Source organism: Salmo salar, chromosome 15 (assembly GCF_965601325.2).
Source record: "Salmo salar chromosome 15, fSalSal1, whole genome shotgun sequence".
In the NCBI taxonomy this organism is placed as follows: domain Eukaryota; kingdom Metazoa; phylum Chordata; class Actinopteri; order Salmoniformes; family Salmonidae; genus Salmo; species Salmo salar.
In genome coordinates, this window is record NC_138305.1 from 111,529,476 (window position 1) to 111,548,775 (window position 19,300).

A 19,300-nucleotide genomic window follows, 5' to 3' on the forward strand; every position below is an offset into this window, starting at 1 on the left:
TAGCAAAGCTATTGTCGGAGGTTCACTGAACATCCTTACCCGTGGTTCCCTTGACGACAAGGGTGGTGACGTTAGGTTTGACGCCGGAAACAGTAACCGGGGAGACGAGACGTACTCCTCCCATGGGGACGGTCCGTAAAATAGTCCCGGGCTGTCCAGGAGCACCCTTCAGCACCACCTGGTACAAACATAATATTAATAACAGCCTGTTAGAATCATAACAACAACAACCTGGTAGATTCACAACCACAACAACCTGGTAGATTCACAACCACAACAACCTGGTAGATTCACAACAACAACAACCTGGTAGATTCACAACAACAACAACCTGGTAGATTCACAACCACAACAACCTGGTAGATTCACAACAACAACAACCTGGTAGCATCATAATAACAACCACAACAACCTGGTAGATTCACAACCACAACAACAACCTGGTAGCATCATAATAACAACCACAACCTGGTAGCATCATAATAACAACCACAACAACCTGGTAGCATCATAATAACAACAACAACCTGGTAGCATCATAATAACAACAACAACAACCTGGTAGCATCATAATAACAACCACAACAACCTGGTAGCATCATAATAACAACCACAACAACCTGGTAGCATCATAATAACAACAACAACAACCTGGTAGCATCATAATAACAACAACAACAACCTGGTAGCATCATAATAACAACAACAACAACCTGGTAGCATCATAATAACAACAACAACAACCTGGTAGCATCATAATAACAACAACAACCTGGTAGCATCATAATAACAACAACCTGGTAGCATCATAACAACAACAACCTGGTAGCATCATAATAACAACAACAACAACCTGGTAGCATCATAATAACAACAACAACAACCTGGTAGCATCATAATAACAACAACAACAACCTGGTAGCATCATAATAACAACAACAACAACCTGGTAGCATCATAATAACAACAACAACCTGGTAGCATCATAATAACAACAACAACCTGGTAGCATCATAATAACAACCACAACAACCTGGTAGCATCATAATAACAACAACAACCTGGTAGCATCATAATAACAACAACAACAACCTGGTAGCATCATAATAACAACAACCTGGTAGAATCACAACAACAACAACCTGGTAGAATCACAACAACAACAACCTGGTAGAATCACAACAACAACAACCTGGTAGCATCACAACAACAACCTGGTAGCATCACAACAACAACAACCTGGTAGCATCACAACAACAACAACCTGGTAGAATCACAACAACAACAACCTGGTAGAATCACAACAACAACAACCTGGTAGAATCACAACAACAACAACCTGGTAGAATCACAACAACAACAACCTGGTAGAATCACAACAACAACCTGGTAGCATCACAACAACAACAACCTGGTAGAATCACAACAACAACAACCTGGTAGAATCACAACAACAACAACCTGGTAGAATCACAACAACAACAACCTGGTAGAATCACAACAACAACCTGGTAGAATCACAACAACAACAACCTGGTAGAATCACAACAACCACAACAACCTGGTAGAATCACAACAACAACAACAACCTGGTAGAATCACAACAACAACCTGGTAGAATCACAACAACCACAACAACCTGGTATAAACATACAGGTGAAGTATACATGAGCAAGATAGGAAATATACGCACGTCAAACTTATTCAGGTGGGCAAGAGAATAATGTATGCAGCTTTTGGTTGAACATAGAAAGACTTAAATTGATTATTACATTAGGCTAGTTTGATATTTAACCAATGGCTGGACAGTATACTTTATTTTTTATATTTTATATTGAACCTTTATATAAAACTGGACAAGTCAGATACGAACAAATTCTTATTTACATTGACGGCCTACACCGGCCAAACCCGGACGACGCTGGGCCAATTGTGCGCCGCCCTATGGGGACTCCTAATCACGGCCGGTTGTTATAACAGCCTGGATTTGGAACCAGGGTTTCTGTAGTGATGCCTCTAAGCACCGAGATGCAGTGCCTTAGACCGCTGAGCCAGTCGGGAGCAGCTGTTCTGCAGGTATCGATGCAACGGACCAGTTTGGGTTTTTTAACTTGACCTTCTAAAACGGCATTTCAATGTTTGGTTTTGTTCAAATGTGATGCGTAACTCCGGTAATGTAATGTAGTAATGCGTAACGTAGTTTAAAAAAAAAAATAATACTTTTACTCCGTTTGCTACGAGTCATCTTTCTCCCTTTACTTTACTGCTGTTGCATGGCGCTTACAAAAATCCCACTGGCTAGATGTGCCAAGCTTATAGAGACATATCCCAAGAGACTTGCAAACGGTGGCTCTACAAAGCATTGACTTTGGGGTGTGAATAGCTATGCACGCTCAAGTTATTTTTCTTTTTTTTTCACCAAAAATATTTTGCATCTTCAAAGTGGTAGGTATGTTGTATAAATCAAATGATACAAACCTCCCAAAAAAATCTATTTTAATTCCAGGTTGTAAGACAACAAAATAGGAAAAATGCCAAGGGGGGGGTGAATAGTTTTGCAAGCCACTGTACACGCTGAAGCTGTGCTGCGCTTGGGTGACCTCTGTTTCAAACTAACATCGTTGGTGCCGACGTGGATAACAATATCCCTATACTCTCTACACTCGCCAGTTTTAGCCTCACCCTCTTCAGATTAGCCTTAATGTCGGTAGCCCTGCCCACTGGTAAACAGCGTATGATCGCTAGATTATATATTTTTTTTTAAAGTGTAATATTGCAGGTAATGGAGTCGCCAAAGACTCGTTTTTTTTTTATTTTATTTGTCAGAGCTAAAACGGTAGGAGGCTTTGGTGGAGGAGAGACCTGAGCAGTCTCGGCCTCTTGACTCGTTGCTTAATGAAGAGGACCGGTTGAAAGAGTGTCGGCTGAATGGAGCGACACCGATTGAGGATGAAACAGCACCTGTGCCACCGGTCGTGGGGATTTATACTACTATCTGTACTTACTGGTGGCACAGACACGGTTTCATCCTTTCTTACACTTAAACTGCCCTCGTCTAACGAATGCGTCTGAAGCTGGGCTTACAACACAGCTATGCTCACCATTAAGACGATAGTTCTCATGTATATTATGAGCACGGCGACTGCAGTTAGATGGCATAGTGTTAACGTTACTACTTAGCTTTTTCGGCTGGCGGAGGTCCTGCAGAACCATGGAAATGATAAGTGCATAATTTGATGAAAATTCAGATTTTTTTGTTGTTTGAAGTTGAATGAACCGTATAAAACTAAATCAGAATGGATAAAATACCCATTGAAATCACTTGTGTTGCCACCATAGGGTCATGAACTTACTCCAGGCATATTTTGAACTTCTATTATTCAAAAACAAAATACCGTAAAAAAAAATAAAAATAAATAAATAAATAAGAGACATAGTTTGGTCATATGGCCCCAGCCTTAACTGGAGCCCAGAGCCAGAGCACAGCTTGACCTGGAACTGCCTGGTTTTCTCCTCGTTCCTTATTTACTCTTCTTACGTTTACCAAATGTTATTTGTTACCTGACCCAAGTTAGGGACTGGAGTCGAAAGAGACTGTACACGAGTCCCTGCTGATGGTCTTGACTGGTGTTATTGTACCAGGGTTAAAGGTTAGAGAGGGGATAGGTGTACCATTGCGCTGATGGTCTTGACTGGTGTTATTGTACCAGGGTTAAAGGTTAGAGAGGGGATAGGTGTACCATTGCGCTGATGGTCTTGCCTGGTGTTATTGTACCAGGGTTAAAGGTTAGAGAGGGGTTAGAGAGGGGATAGAGAGGGGTTAGAGAGGGGATAGAGAGGGGTTAGAGAGGGGATAGGTGTACCTGTGTGAGTCCCTGCTGGCCAGCCCCAGCTCTGGGCATTGCGCTGATGATCTTGCCTGGTGTTCCAGTGCCTGGTGTCATCATCTTAGTGGTAATGATGGTAATGGGGGACTTCATACCACTTCCTGTCACTCCTTAACCAGACAACAGATTAAATACATTTAGTAACAGGAAGTTATTGTCATACGTAGACACATTTACAAATTATCCATGTGGTTGCACCAATGGGCCACTATGAAAACGTTGTACAAAATCCAAAATGTCATGCCGACTATGAATCCAAACGATCTAAAAAAATAAAAAAAACTCAACATTTGTAAAGCCCTCTTTTAACAATATTTAAAAAAATCACAAATTGCCTTTCAATTGATTGATGAATTGGTTGACGTATAGGAAGCAGACAGGACTAACCTGCTTGTCCGATGGCAGACATGGGTATGGTCTTGATGATGTGCGTGCCAGGCTTGGTGGTGGTGGTGGGCATGCCGCTGTAAGATAAGATGGTGGGCTTTCCTCCCGCGGTCCCAGCCTGAGACGTTGTGATGATGGTGGTTGGCTTGCCGTCCGCTGACGTCACCAGCTTCAGGATGGTGCCCGCCGGGAGGGGACCTTTAGTCTGATTGAAAGGAAAGGAGATAAGAGGTGGTTTTCAGGGTTAGTGGTCGGTAGGTCAAGATAAGAGGTGGAAGCTGACGTACAATATGAAAACATGGTCCTTCGAGACGGATATCTCAGGTTGGTTGACATTGCATTCATCAGAATACTAGGCTGATCCCGTACAGGACTAGGCGGATCGCGACCATGTTTCTTGATCGCGTACAGGACTAGGCTGATCGCGCACAGGACTAGGCGGATCGCGCACAGGACTAGGCGGATCGCGTACAGGACTAGGCGGATCGCGTACAGGACTAGGCGGATCGCGTACAGGACTAGGCGGATCGCGTACAGGACTAGGCGGATCGCGTACAGGACTAGGCGGATCGCGTACAGGACTAGGCGGATCGCGTACAGGACTAGGCGGATCGCGTACAGGACTAGGCGGATCGCGTACAGGACTAGGCGGATCGCGTACAGGACTAGGCGGATCGCGTACAGGACTAGGCGGATCGCGTACAGGACTAGGCAGACCCCGTACAGGACTAGGCTGACCCCGTACAGGACTAGGCGGATCGCGTACAGGACTAGGCTGATCGCGTACAGGACTAGGCTGATCGCGTACAGGACTAGGCTGATCGCGTACAGGACTAGGCAGACCCCGTACAGGACTAGGCAGACCCCGTACAGGACTAGGCAGACCCCGTACAGGACTAGGCAGACCCGTACAGGACTAGGCTGACCCCGTACAGGACTAGGCTGACCCCGTACAGGACTAGGCAGACCGCGTACAGGACTAGGCAGACCCGTACAGGACTAGGCAGACCCCGTACAGGACTAGGCTGACCCCGTACAGGACTAGGCTGACCCCGTACAGGACTAGGCTGATCGCGTACAGGACTAGGCTGACCCCGTACAGGACTAGGCTGATCGCGTACAGGACTAGGCAGACCCGTACAGGACTAGGCAGACCCCGTACAGGACTAGGCAGACCCCGTACAGGACTAGGCAGACCCCGTACAGGACTAGGCAGACCCCGTACAGGACTAGGCTGATCGCGTACAGGACTAGGCAGATCGCGTACAGGACTAGGCTGATCTCGTACAGGACTAGGCGGACCCCGTACAGGACTAGGCGGACCCCGTACAGGACTAGGCGGACCCCGTACAGGACTAGGCGGACCCCGTACAGGACTAGGCGGACCCCGTACAGGACTAGGCGGACCCCGTACAGGACTAGGCGGACCCCGTACAGGACTAGGCGGACCCCGTACAGGACTAGGCTGGCTGTCAAGAGATTTTCTCACCAGATCTAAAGACATATCGAACACAGCCACACAGATTAAGACTAGTCGTCGACACAAACCCTAAATCAGGGATGGGCACCCCCAGTCCTCGTGGGTCTGATTGGTGAAACAATTTTGCCCCAGTGCCCGTAAACACACTAATCATGGTCTTTGGTTTCAAATGTAATTAGGTTAAAAATCAGATGCATTTGCTAGGGATGGGGGGGAAAAGTGAGACCCCAATCAGGCCCTCGAGGACTGAGTTACACATCCCTGAACTAAATGACCCAAGTTATACTTTATTAAAAGTTTATTTAACCTTTACTTAACTAAGCAAGTCAGTTAAGAACAAATTCTTATTTATAATGACGGCCTAGGAACAGTGGGTTAAACTGCCTTGTTCAGGGGGCAGAACGACAGATTTTTACCTTGTCAGCTCGAGGATTTGATCTAGCAACCTTTCGGTTACTGGCCCAACGCTCTAACCACTAGGCTACCTGCTGCCCCCAAGACTAAGGGAAAGAGGGGGATATCTAGTCAGTTGTACAACTGAATGCATTCAACTGAAATGTGTCTTCCGCATTTAAACCCAACGCCTCTGAATCAGAGAACAGATTTTTTTTGACATTGTCAGCTCGGGGATTCGAACCAGCAACCTTTCGGTTACTGACCCAACGCTCTTAACCACTAAGCTACCTGACTACTGACCTGTATAATGTGCTGGAGGCTGGAGCCAGCCTGTCCCGTCACAGCTCCGGTCTGACCAGGCTTGGTCTGGACCACGGACATCACCTTGCCCAGGTTGGACAGGTTAGACAGCTGAGGACAGAGGAGAGACAGGTCAAAAACAACATATCTTGATAATGTATCTATAACCTAGTATAATACATTCCACTTAGCAGACGCTTTCGCATCACTTCTATCAAGATAGGCCAATTTAATGTCAGATAATATCATATATGGGTGGGTATGGTTGTACTTACATGGCTGAGGAAACTATGTATTTTACATTTGTCACTAATTAAATTAATTAATGGAAGTTAGCAGATGTTTTTATTTAAAGCGACTTCCATACTGTACGTGTTTAATATGTGACCCCCCCCATGGGAGGAATGGACTGTTCTACTGTACATGTTTAATATGTGACCCCCCCATGGGGAGGAATGGACTGTTCTACTGTACATGTTTAATATGTGACCCCCCCATGGGGAGGAATGGACTGTTCTACTGTACATGTTTAATATGTGACCCCCCCATGGGGAGGAATGGACTGTTCTACTGTACATGTTTAATATGTGACCCCCCCATGGGGAGGAATGGACTGTTCTACTGTACATGTTTAATATGTGACCCCCCCCATGGGGAGGAATGGACTGTTCTACTGTACATGTTTAATATGTGACCCCCCCATGGAGGAGGAATGGACTGTTCTACTGTACATGTTTAATATGTGACCCCCCCATCGGGAGGAATGGACTGTTCTACTGTACATGTTTAATATGTGACCCCCCCATGGGGAGGAATGGACTGTTCTACTGTACATGTTTAATATGTGACCCCCCCATGGGGAGGAATGGACTGTTCTACTGTACATGTTTAATATGTGACCCCCCCATGGGGAGGAATGGACTGTTCTACTGTACATGTTTAATATGTGACCCCCCCCCATGGGGAGGAATGGACTGTTCTACTGTACATGTTTAATATGTGACCCCCCCCCCATGGGGAGAATGGACTGTTCTACTGTACATGTTTAATATGTGACCCCCCCCCATGGGGAGAATGGACTGTTCCACTGTACATGTTTAATATGTGACCCCCATGGAGGGGGAATGGACTGTTCTACTGTACATGTTCAATATGTGACCCCCCCATGGAGGGGGAATGGACTGTTCTACTGTACATGTTTAATATGTGACCCCCCATGGGAGGAATGGACTGTTCTACTGTACATGTTCAATATGTGACCCCCCCATGGGGGGAATGGACTGTTCTACTGTACATGTTTAATATGTGACCCCCCCCATGGGGAGAATGGACTGTTCTACTGTACATGTTTTAATATGTGACCCCCCCATGGAGGGGAATGGACTGTTCTACTGTACATGTTTAATATGTGACCCCCCCCCATGGGGAGAATGGACTGTTCTACTGTACATGTTTTAATATGTGACCCCCCCATGGAGGGGAATGGACTGTTCCACTGTACATGTTTAATATGTGAATGGACTGTTCCACTGTACATGTTTAATATGTGACCCCCCCATGGAGGGGAATGGACTGTTCCACTGTACATGTTTAATATGTGAATGGACTGTTCCACTGTACATGTTTAATATGTGAATGGACTGTTCCACTGTACATGTTTTAATATGTGACCCCCCCATGGAGGGGAATGGACTGTTCTACTGTACATGTTTAATATGTGAATGGACTGTTCCACTGTACATGTAAAAGACAACAGAAGGCATCCTAACTAACCCAATGCTGCACGTCCTTGCCAGACATCACTTTGTTTTGACCCTGGTTGGCCGCAGTCAGCTTAGAACGGGGGGCACAAAACAGATGCAGTGAGTCACTGCTAAACCAGGGGTGTGGGGCATGTCACAAAACTGGGGTCAACGAGATAGCCAGCTAACTTGTTTAGCTTTAATGTTCAGATTTGTTTAAACATATTGTATAGGAAGGATGCATGAAATGAGAATTGGGATTAATTCAACCAACAATTTACAACCCATATACCAAGTTTATCTTTGGAATAAGCAGAAAAACAAACCAGAAAATCTAGTTATTTCTGAATTGTCAAAGTTATTATTATTATCATTAATATTTGTTATTAAATGGTTTCATTAAATTTATTGAAAACAACTACTCCAAACTGTAGACCCCCCCCCCCCCATAAATCGAGTTATTTCTGAATATTTCTCAAAGTTAGCCGGCCAATTTATGGATCCTGATAAGGTAACTAAACAGTATCTTACCAGTGTTCCACCTCCCCCCATAGTAAGGGGACTCTTAACCAGGGTGATTGTCTTGGTGACTCCTCCCACTACCGTGGTAACCACCTGGTGTTGCTGGGCAACCGTCACCGTGCCAGACTTGTGCACGGTGATGATTGGGCGAGAAGGAGTTCCGGGAGTGGCAACACCTGACGTGCCAACCTGAGCGGCAGCAGTCTTCAGCATGCGGGTTGCTGGGTTACTAACCTAGGAGGACAACACCGGGTGAGAGACAGACAGAGAGACAGAGAGCATTCAGAAGGCACGGCCAAGACAGCATTCAGAAGGCACGGCCAAGACAGCATTCAGAAGGCACGGCCAAGACAGCATTCAGAAGGCACGGCCAAGACAGCATTCAGAAGGCACGGCCAAGACAGCATTCAGAAGGCACGGCCAAGACAGCCCCTACAGCATTCAGAAGGCACGGCCAAGACAGCCCCTACAGCATTCAGAAGGCACGGCCAAGACAGCCCCTACAGCATTCAGAAGGCACGGCCAAGACAGCCCCTACAGCATTTAAAAGCACGGCCAAGACAGCCCCTACAGCATTTAAAAGCACGGCCAAGACAGCCCCTACAGCATCTAGAAGGCACGGCCAAGACGAGCCCCTACAGCATTTAAAAGCACGGCCAAGACGAGCCCCTACAGCATTTAAAAGCACGGCCAAGACAGCCCCTACAGCATCTAGAAGGCACGGCCAAGACGAGCCCCTACAGCATTTAAAAGCACGGCCAAGACGAGCCCCAACAGCATTTAAAAGCACGGCCAAGACGAGCCCCTACAGCATTTAAAAGCACGGCCAAGACAGCCCCTACAGCATCTAGAAGGCACGGCCAAGACGAGCCCCTACAGCATTTAAAAGCACGGCCAAGACAGCCCCAACAGCATCTAGAAGGCACGGCCAAGACGAGCCCCTACAGCATTTAAAAGCACGGCCAAGACAGCCCCAACAGCATTTAGAAGCACGGCCAAGACGAGCCCCTACAGCATTTAAAAGCACGGCCAAGACGAGCCCCTACAGCATTTAAAAGCACGGCCAAGACGAGCCCCTACAGCATTTAGAAGCACGGCCAAGACGAGCCCCTACAGCATTTAAAAGCACGGCCAAGACGAGCCCCTACAGCATTTAAAAGCACGGCCAAGACGAGCCCCTACAGCATTTAGAAGCACAGCCAAGACGAGCCCCTACAGCATTTAAAAGCACGGCCAAGACGAGCCCCTACAGCATTTAAAAGCACGGCCAAGACGAGCCCCTACAGCATTTAGAAGCACGGCCAAGACAGCCCCTACAGCATCTAGAAGGCACGGCCAAGACGAGCCCCTACAGCATTTAAAAGCACGGCCAAGACGAGCCCCAACAGCATTTAAAAGCACGGCCAAGACGAGCCCCTACAGCATTTAAAAGCACGGCCAAGACGAGCCCCTACAGCATTTAAAAGCACGGCCAAGACGAGCCCCTACAGCATTTAGAAGCACAGCCAAGACGAGCCCCTACAGCATTTAAAAGCACGGCCAAGACAGCCCCTACAGCATCTAGAAGGCACGGCCAAGACGAGCCCCTACAGCATTTAAAAGCACGGCCAAGACGAGCCCCTACAGCATTTAGAAGCACGGCCAAGACGAGCCCCTACAGCATTTAAAAGCACGGCCAAGACGAGCCCCTACAGCATTTAAAAGCACGGCCAAGACAGCCCCAACAGCATTCAGAAGGCACGGCCAAGACAGCATTCAGAAGGCACGGCCAAGACAGCATTCAGAAGGCACGGCCAAGACAGCATTCAGAAGGCACGGCCAAGACAGCCCCAACAGCATTCAGAAGGCACGGCCAAGACGAGCCCCTACAGCATTCAGAAGGCACGGCCAAGACAGCCCCAACAGCATTCAGAAGGCACGGCCAAGACAGCCCCAACAGCATTCAGAAGGCGGGGCCAAGACAGCCCCTACAGCATTCAGAAGGCGGGGCCAAGACAGCCCCTACAGCATTTAAAAGCACGGCCAAGACGAGCCCCTACAGCATTTAAAAGCACGGCCAAGACGAGCCCCTACAGCATCTAGAAGGCACGGCCAATACATTGCTTCACTCCATGGTGGTACAGTAGGTAATGTGGATATTGGAGCACAGCCTTGATAATCAGAATCACTCTAGTGTACCTGAAGAGTTCATAATTAACAGCAGAGGTTTACATGGTGTGTGTGTGTGTGTGTGTTACTATTCGTACAGAGATCTCTTACCATAACAGGCGAAGCTACTTTAGCAGTCTGTGCTCCGGGGCTCATGGCCACGGTCTTGACTATAGTAGCACCGGCTGGCAGCTGCATGGTGGCCGTGGAGGGCGGGATCTTCTGGGTGGCCGCAGCTGCTGCAGCCAACGCAGCCATGCCACTCATCTGAGGGCTGCTGCCCATTGGCTGAGGGGGTGGGGTTGGGGGGGAGAGGAAGCAGACGCGTACAAAATAATTACAATTATTAACATTTATAAATCACTTTTTTTGTTTAACAAGAATAATCTCAGTGTATAAAGTTTGGTTATTCATAGGACTAGAGAATATGGAATAGAAGGAACTAAACTTGTTGTGCATGAATCAAACCTGGGATAACTATAGTTTTAACTACGACTTATAGAAATATATTTCCTTTATTATTTTCCCATAACCCTACCACCCCTCCCCTACTATGAGTAAACTAATGGACACCAACACTTAGGCTTCTACTTCCTGGTTACACACACACACACACACACACACACACACACACACACACACACTAAATAATGTAAAATATACTCTCCGTGAAATTGAAGGAGTATGTCTGTCTGTAATAAAGCCCTTTCGTAGGGAAACACTCATTCTGATCGGCTGGGCCTGGGGCTCCCCAGTGGCTGTGCCTGGCTCCCCAGTGGGTGGGCCTATGCCCTTCAAGGCCCACCCATATATGCACCCCTGCCCAGTCATGTGAAATCCATAGATTAGGGCCCAATGAATTTATTTCCACTTATATGAACTTTAACTCAGTAAAAAAAAAAAAAAAAAAAAAATGAAATTGTTGCACGTTTCGTTTATATTTTTGTTCAGTATCTCTGAAGACCATCGAGTTTTGATATCTAACTGCCATATATTTTTTCCACTGTGCTGTTTCACAAAAGTTCTGAATCTTTCTATTTATATAGTTCCTACAGATTGTAGATAAACACCATTGCTAAGATAAGTCATAGTCAAATCGATCAATAATATAATTAATCAAAATCACCCAGCAGTGCTATTTGTATCAGTGCATAAACCATGTGCCATGTATATCGGTAAATCTCCTCTCAACTATTTTGCAACCAGTAAGGTACAGCTGTCAAATTTTTGGTCCTTAAATTAAAAACTGGTATACTTTATTTCTCACAATTTTCTTTAAACAATTTTGTTCTTTAAAGCCATTAGTTGGAGGTCCAATGCTTTAATATTTTATAATTTCTTCCCTCCGAATTAATATTCATTATATAAATAGGCCTGTTTAATTTTGAATGGCTTGCCTTTCCAAATAAAGTGGAATATTTTTTTGCTCATATAAAAAAAGTTGTTAGGTAAACTGGGATATGACTAAAGAGTTAATCAGGGTGATTTTTACACAAACACACGTGTTGTGCTTTCCATGGTAGTAAAATCTTAACAAATTTGACTAACTTTCTATAAAAATGTATTGTAGTGAGATAACTTCCTTCTTTCGGGACATGAATACAGAGTATGCCCACTTCACCGTGGGACATTTACATTTTAGTCATTTAGACAATACCCTTTTTATGGAAGAAAATGTATGAAATGTATGCATTCACTACTGTAAGTCGCTCTTATCCAGAGCGACTTACAGTAGTGAGTGCATACATTTCTTCCGTACTGGTCCCCCGTGGGAATCGAACCCACAACCCTGGCGTTGCAAACACCATGCACTACCAACTGAGCCACACGGATCATTTTATTGGTAAACTACATGGTAATGTAAACGTTTAATATTTTAGAGATCCAATACCTAATATGGTAATCTTATCATAATTTGGTTTTAATCCTCTACGAGGCTGTGGAGGGATCCAAATTGTGGTTTTAAAAAGAAAAAACACGAATCGTCAGCGTACAATGACACCTTTGTTTTTTAAGCACTGGATTTCTATCCCCTTAATATTATTGTTGTATCCGATTTTAATAGCTAACATTTAGATGGCCATAATAAATAGATATGCTGATAACGGACAACCTTGTTTTAATCCTCCTGACAATTTAATACTTTCTGAAAAGTATCCATTATTAATCATTTTACACCTGGGGTTGCTATACATAACTCCATCCCATTGTATGAGAGATTCTCCAATATTAAAATAGTCCAGGAATTTATATATAAATTCCAGTTGTACTTTCCCAAAAGCCTTTTCAAAGTCCGCCATGAATACCAGGCCTGGTTTCCCAGATATAGTGTTCTATTGTTTCCAGTACTTGTCTTATATTGTCTCCAATATATTGTCTCCATGTATTATCCATGTAAAAACACTGATTAGGATGAATAATATACGACAATACCTTTTTAATTCTATGCGCTATCTATGGATGTGTACAGGGTCTCCAGTTTGTTTAAATGGACTGGATCTTAATATATTTACCACTTGGGTTGTGTTAGAGTAATAAATAAATCAGACCTTCTTGCTGAGTATCTGATGGTCTACCATTTTTATAGATGTGGTTAAAACAGGTTAATAACGTGCCTTTGAGTACAAAAAAATATTTCATATATAGTGCCTTCGGAAAGTATTCAGACCCCTCAACTTTTTACACAGTTTGCTAAAATGGATTAAAAAAATAATCTCAGCAATCTACAAACAATACCCCATAATGACAAAGCGGACAGGTTTTTAGAATTTTTTGCTAATTTATCAAATAAAAAAAACTAAAATAACTTATTTATTTAAGATTCAGACCCTTTGCTATGCGACTCGAAATTGAGCTCAGGTGCATCCTGTTCCCATTGATCATCCTTGAGATGTTTCTACAACTTGGAGTCCACCTATGGTAAATTCAATTGATTGGACATGATTTGGAAAGGCACACGCCTGTCTATATGAGGTCCCACAGTTAACAATGCATGTCAGAGCAAAAACCAAGCCATGATGTCGAAGGAATTGTCTGTAGAACGCCGAGACAGGATTGTGTCGAGCCACAGATCTGGGGAAGGGTACCAAAAAAATGTCTGCAGCATTGAAGATCCAACAATACAGTGGCCTCTATAATTCTTAAATGGAAGAAGTTTGGAACCACTAAGACTCTTCCTAGAGCTGGCCAAACTCAACACTTGGGGGAGAAGGGCCTTGGTCAGGGAGGTGACCAAGAACCCAATGGTCACTCTGATGTGGCTCCAGAGTTCCTCTGTGGAGATGGGAGAACCTTCCAGAAGGACCTCCATCTCTACAGCACTCCACCAATCAGGACTTTATGGTAGAGTGGCCATCGAAAAGTACAACGTTCCTTGATGAAAACCTGCTCCAGAGTGCTCAGGACCTCAGACTGGGGCGAAGGTTCACCTTCCAACAGGACAACGACCCTAAGCACACAGCCAAGACAACGCAGGAGTGGCTTATGGGACAAGTCTCAATGTCATCGAGTGACATAGCCAGACCCCGGACTTGAACTCGATCGAACATCTCTGGAGAGACCTGAAAATAGCTGTGCAGCGACGCTCCCCATCCAAACCGACAGAGCTTGAGCGGATCTTCAGAAAATAATGGGAGAAACTCCCCCAAAACAGGTCTGCCAAGCTTTGTGGCTGTAATCACTGGCAATGGTGCTTGAACAAAATACTGAATTGATAGTCTGAAATCTTTTGTAAATGTGACATTTCCATATATAATATTTAATACATTTACAAAAAACTGATTTTGCTTGGTAATTACATGGTTTGGTGTGTAGATTTGGGGGGGGGGGGGCAATTTAATCCATTTTAGAATTCGGCTTTAACTAGCGATGCACAATATATAGTCCGATATTAGCTAAAACTGGCAACATCGGTATCAGCCCGATGTCTAGTTACACGTGCACCACAGCATTCCTAACCTAGCCCACAATGTCTGCTGTGTGGATCGAGCAGTCAACAAGTCGAGCAGTCATTTGAAAAAGGTAAGAACATTTCAGAGAGACAACTCAAAAGGCGAAATACATTAAAGCCAAGATAATGGAATTCATTGCCCTTGACAATCAACTGTTCTTTGTCGTGGGTGATGTTGGCTTTCGCCGACTGGTCGAGCACCGATACACACTACCAAGTGCGCTATTTTTGCGCTATTGTTGCCCTACCGGAGTTACACAGTAATAGCGTCACTGCTATTAGCTTCACGACCAGCGATATCAGCCCCATGAGCAGGCTGAGTCTGACAGCACGGTGGGTCGTCGAGGACTTCGTACTGAGGAAAGTTGTATTGCATGCTCACGAATGTGCTGGTTGTCATACCGCTGCTGCCATTTCAACGGCATTTGAGAACATGTTTGAAACATGAACACGCTAGCTGGCTCCATTCGAACAACTGAGAAGGAGAGAAATAAGCTCCTCAACTGCACCTGCAGCAGACGTTATACCCTCTGTCATGGCATTGAAACACCTGCTCTCACAGGCTGTGAACAAGCGAGTCGGTGGCTTTCTCTCTTTACTGTGTCGCCACCATGCTCGATGCTATGTACAAGGACCGCTACTTCGACGCAGACAAGAAACAGGGTTTACGCGAAATGTCACAGACACAGCTGGACAAGATGGAAACGGACACAGCGACAGTGCGCACCGAGGAAGAGGCGCTACGGACAGACAGAGCTGAAACTTCACCGCTTGACATGTATGATGAAATCCAGGTTTTTACTTAACCTGTATTTAACTAGGCAAGTCAGTTAAGGACAAATTCTTATTTACAATGACGGCCTAACCCCGGCCAAACCCAGACGACTCCGCCCCTATGGGACTCCTAAACACGGCCGTTTGTGATACAGCCTGGATTCGAACCAGGGACTGTAGTGACGCCTCTTGCACTGAGATGCAGTGCCTTACACACACGGACACTGCGGTCTGTTAACTATTTAACTGTACTAGAATGCTTAAAAAGGCCGTTTTGTTTTTTTTTAATATAGGCAGTGTTTTTTTGAGCAAGAAAAATATCAGATATCGGTACCAGCCAAAAATGTCATATCGGTGCATCACTAGCTGTAACATAACAAAACGTAGAAAAAGTCAAGGGTTCTGAATACTTCCCGAATGCACTGCACCTCAACTTGCATGCCATCCAGTATATCAAAAAAAGTTTGGTATACTTCCACTGGTATGCCATCCAGCCCTGGAGTTTGGTTATACCTCCACTGGTATGCCATCCAGCCCTGGAGTTTGGTATACTTCCACTGGTATGCCATCCAGCCCTGGAGTTTGGTTATACCTCCACTGGTATGCCATCCAGGCCTGGAGTTTGGTATACTTCCACTGGTATGCCATCCAGCCCTGGAGTTTGGTTATACCTCCACTGGTATGCCATCCAGCCCTGGAGTTTGGTTATACTTCCACTGGTATGCCATCCAGCCCTGGAGTTTGGTTATACTTCCACTGGTATGCCATCCAGCCCTGGAGTTTGGTTATACCTCCACTGGTATGCCATCCAGGCCTGGAGTTTGGTTATACCTCCACTGGTATGCCATCCAGCCCTGGAGTTTGGTTATACCTCCACTGGTATGCCATCCAGGCCTGGAGTTTGGTATACTTCCACTGGTATACCATCCAGCCCTGGAGTTTGGTATACTTCCACTGGTATGCCATCCAGCCCTGGAGTTTGGTATACTTCCACTGGTATACCATCCAGCCCTGGAGTTTGGTTATACCTCCACTGGTATGCCATCCAGCCCTGGAGTTTGGTTATACCTCCACTGGTATGCCATCCAGGCCTGGAGTTTGGTATACTTCCACTGGTATGCCATCCAGCCCTTGAGTTTCCCCAGCCTTAAAGGCTTTAATTGCATCAAGAAGTTCCTCCTCTGTAATTAGGCCTTCACATGAGTCTCTGTACAGCTGTTAATGTTACACTATTATTAGAAAAATACCCTTACCATTAGCTTTAGTTAGTGGCGATGGAGGAGAATGAAAATGAGAACATATGTTTAAAGTACTTTGCTTCCTCTTTTAAAATATTGTTTGGTGAATCATGGAATCATTTGTAAGAAGTTGAAGTAAATCATTTTCGGTAGCATTTTTATGTTGAATATAATAAATAATAAAAAAATTCTGTGCATTTTCTCCCCCCCACATTCCATCCATTTTTTTTTAATAACGCTTAAATATTTTATACACTTGATCTTTATTACGTTCCTTCATTTCTTTTTCTTATTCTGAGCCTTTACGGTACAGTTTTTATTGCTATCTATCTATACTTTTAGTTCCTCTGTTTGAGATTAACTCTTTTTACCTAAATATGTTGTTGTTTAAAAAAAAAAAAAAAGAGAGGAGTATTGAATTGCATGGCCTCTTAAAGTACATTTAAGTGTCCCCATACAATAAAGGGGATCAGTTGTATCTATTTTACGTAGGGGGGGAAAAAAGTCACTTAAATTCTTCGGTCTAGGTTAATAAAAACAATTTGTCATCCAGTAGGCTTTGATTACATTTCCAACACATCCTTTCTCTAAGAGTATTGTGTATACCAATGATTTGATAGTTGGGGGACAGAATGCTGTCAATCAACACTAACTTTTGGTGCCAGCAAAAATGACATGGGTAGTCAAGACGACTAGCTTGATCGAGCCTCCGCCATGTATATCTCACAAGGTCAAGGTATTTAAGTCTCCATATATCCACTAGTTCCAATACATCCATGATTTCCTTAAGTGCATGAGGGTGTTAAGTTTGTAGTGTGATTTCCCTATGGGCCCTGGTCAAAAGTAGTGTCCTCTATAGGAAATAGGGTCGCATTTGTTACATAGAACATAGTACGTCCTTTACCGTTCCCTGTGCACCCTGGGCCGGCACCACCATGCGGACCCCGGCAGGAAGTGACGTCACCGTTACGGGAGATTTCCCGCCCTGGTTGGCCTGTCTCACCGTGACGATGGAGGTGCCTGTGGTGGCGTGAGGAGCAGACACCTTCAAGATAGCTGGAGGGGAGAAAATTAAAACCAATGTTTAAGATGGTGGCTGATCTGAAAAGAAACCGTTCGATTTCGTTTTGACACAATTATAATTAAAACAGTTTTGGAGAAGTTAAGCCCCCCCCCAAAAAAAGAAAAAAAAAGAGATCATTTAAAATATTACAGCAATAAGGTTAAATAAAATCATTTATTCAGTCGTCGTTACCTGGCCCGCGTGCATTAGCAGCAGCCAGTGGACTCCCAGGCATTGTGGTGGTGGGGGAGGGGACCAGCGTTATGCCTTGGAGAGGCAGGCCCTGCGGGGACGCTGCAGAGGCTGTGACAGGGCTCTTGGGGGAGTTGACCGGTAGTGATGTCGCGGGGCTGACCCCGGGGGTGGTGGTGGCTGAGGTGGGAGGGATATCGTACTTCTGCAGCTGCAACAGGTAGGTGTCTGCGGTAGGTACCGCCCCCCAGCTCACCTCTAGGCTACTGGTATTGGCTCTCACCAGCTGCACTCGTGACGGGGGGCGGGGCTTCTCTGTGAGGAACAGAGCAGCGGCTCGTGTTAACAAATCAAAAATAACTCCCTGATTTCTTAAGGATTCGCTGTATCCCACCGTACTTATTTGTACTGTTAAATTCCCAACACACAAGTACTTCACAGATTATCACGTTGCGATTCCCTGTATTAAAAATAATAATAAAGTGTCCTACATAAAAATGAATTATTGATACTTTCAATTAAAAAACATACAAACAGGCAACAGCATCTTTCTGAACAAGCAAGTGTCATACAGACTGACGAAGTGAACTAAGGGACTCACCTGTCTCCAGGTACCAGAGGTCCTTACAGCACACCTGGTTGTTCCAGGCCTTGCGGTATCCGTCCCGGCCGCTCCACACGTAGAGACGTGAGTTGATGGCCACGGAGCAGTGACCGGCCCTGGCCCTGGGGATGTTATCTTCTAGAGAATCCATCAGCACCGACTCCCACGCCATCGAGTCTAGGAGCGGACAGAGGAGAAACATCAGCGGCACTAGTCAAGTCACTAAACATTTTGATTTTTGGATTCGAGCCATCATGTCCCTGTTAGGTTTGGGCAGTACACCCGTATACCGGGGTATTTTGGGGGCAGTACACCCGTATACCGGGGTATTTTGGGGGCGGTACACCCGTATACCGGGGTATTTTGGGGGAGGTACACCCGTATACCGGGGTATTTTGGGGGCGGTACACCCGTATACCGGGGTATTTTGGGGGCAGTACACCCGTATACCGGGGTATTTTGGGGGCAGTACACCCGTATACCGGGGTATTTTGGGGGCGGTACACCCATATACCGGGGTATTTTGGGGGCAGTACACCCGTATACCGGGGTATTTTGGGGGCGGCACACCCGTACACCGGGGTATTTTGGGGAGGCACACCCGTACACCGGGGTATT

General features: G+C 45.4%; 1 protein-coding gene across 1 annotated transcript in view; it reads right to left on the bottom strand.

Annotated features, from left to right (window-relative positions):
* hcfc1b (host cell factor C1b) overlaps positions 1-19,300 on the bottom strand; it is a 66,306-nt gene that overhangs the window by 27,514 nt on the left and 19,492 nt on the right. The window contains 10 exon segments of the mRNA XM_082962283.1: positions 40-178; positions 3,864-3,997; positions 4,275-4,479; positions 6,451-6,561; positions 8,224-8,283; positions 8,724-8,948; positions 10,974-11,150; positions 17,728-17,879; positions 18,079-18,393; positions 18,680-18,859. Of these exon segments, the coding sequence (XP_082818409.1) occupies positions 40-178; positions 3,864-3,997; positions 4,275-4,479; positions 6,451-6,561; positions 8,224-8,283; positions 8,724-8,948; positions 10,974-11,150; positions 17,728-17,879; positions 18,079-18,393; positions 18,680-18,859 (1,698 nt within the window).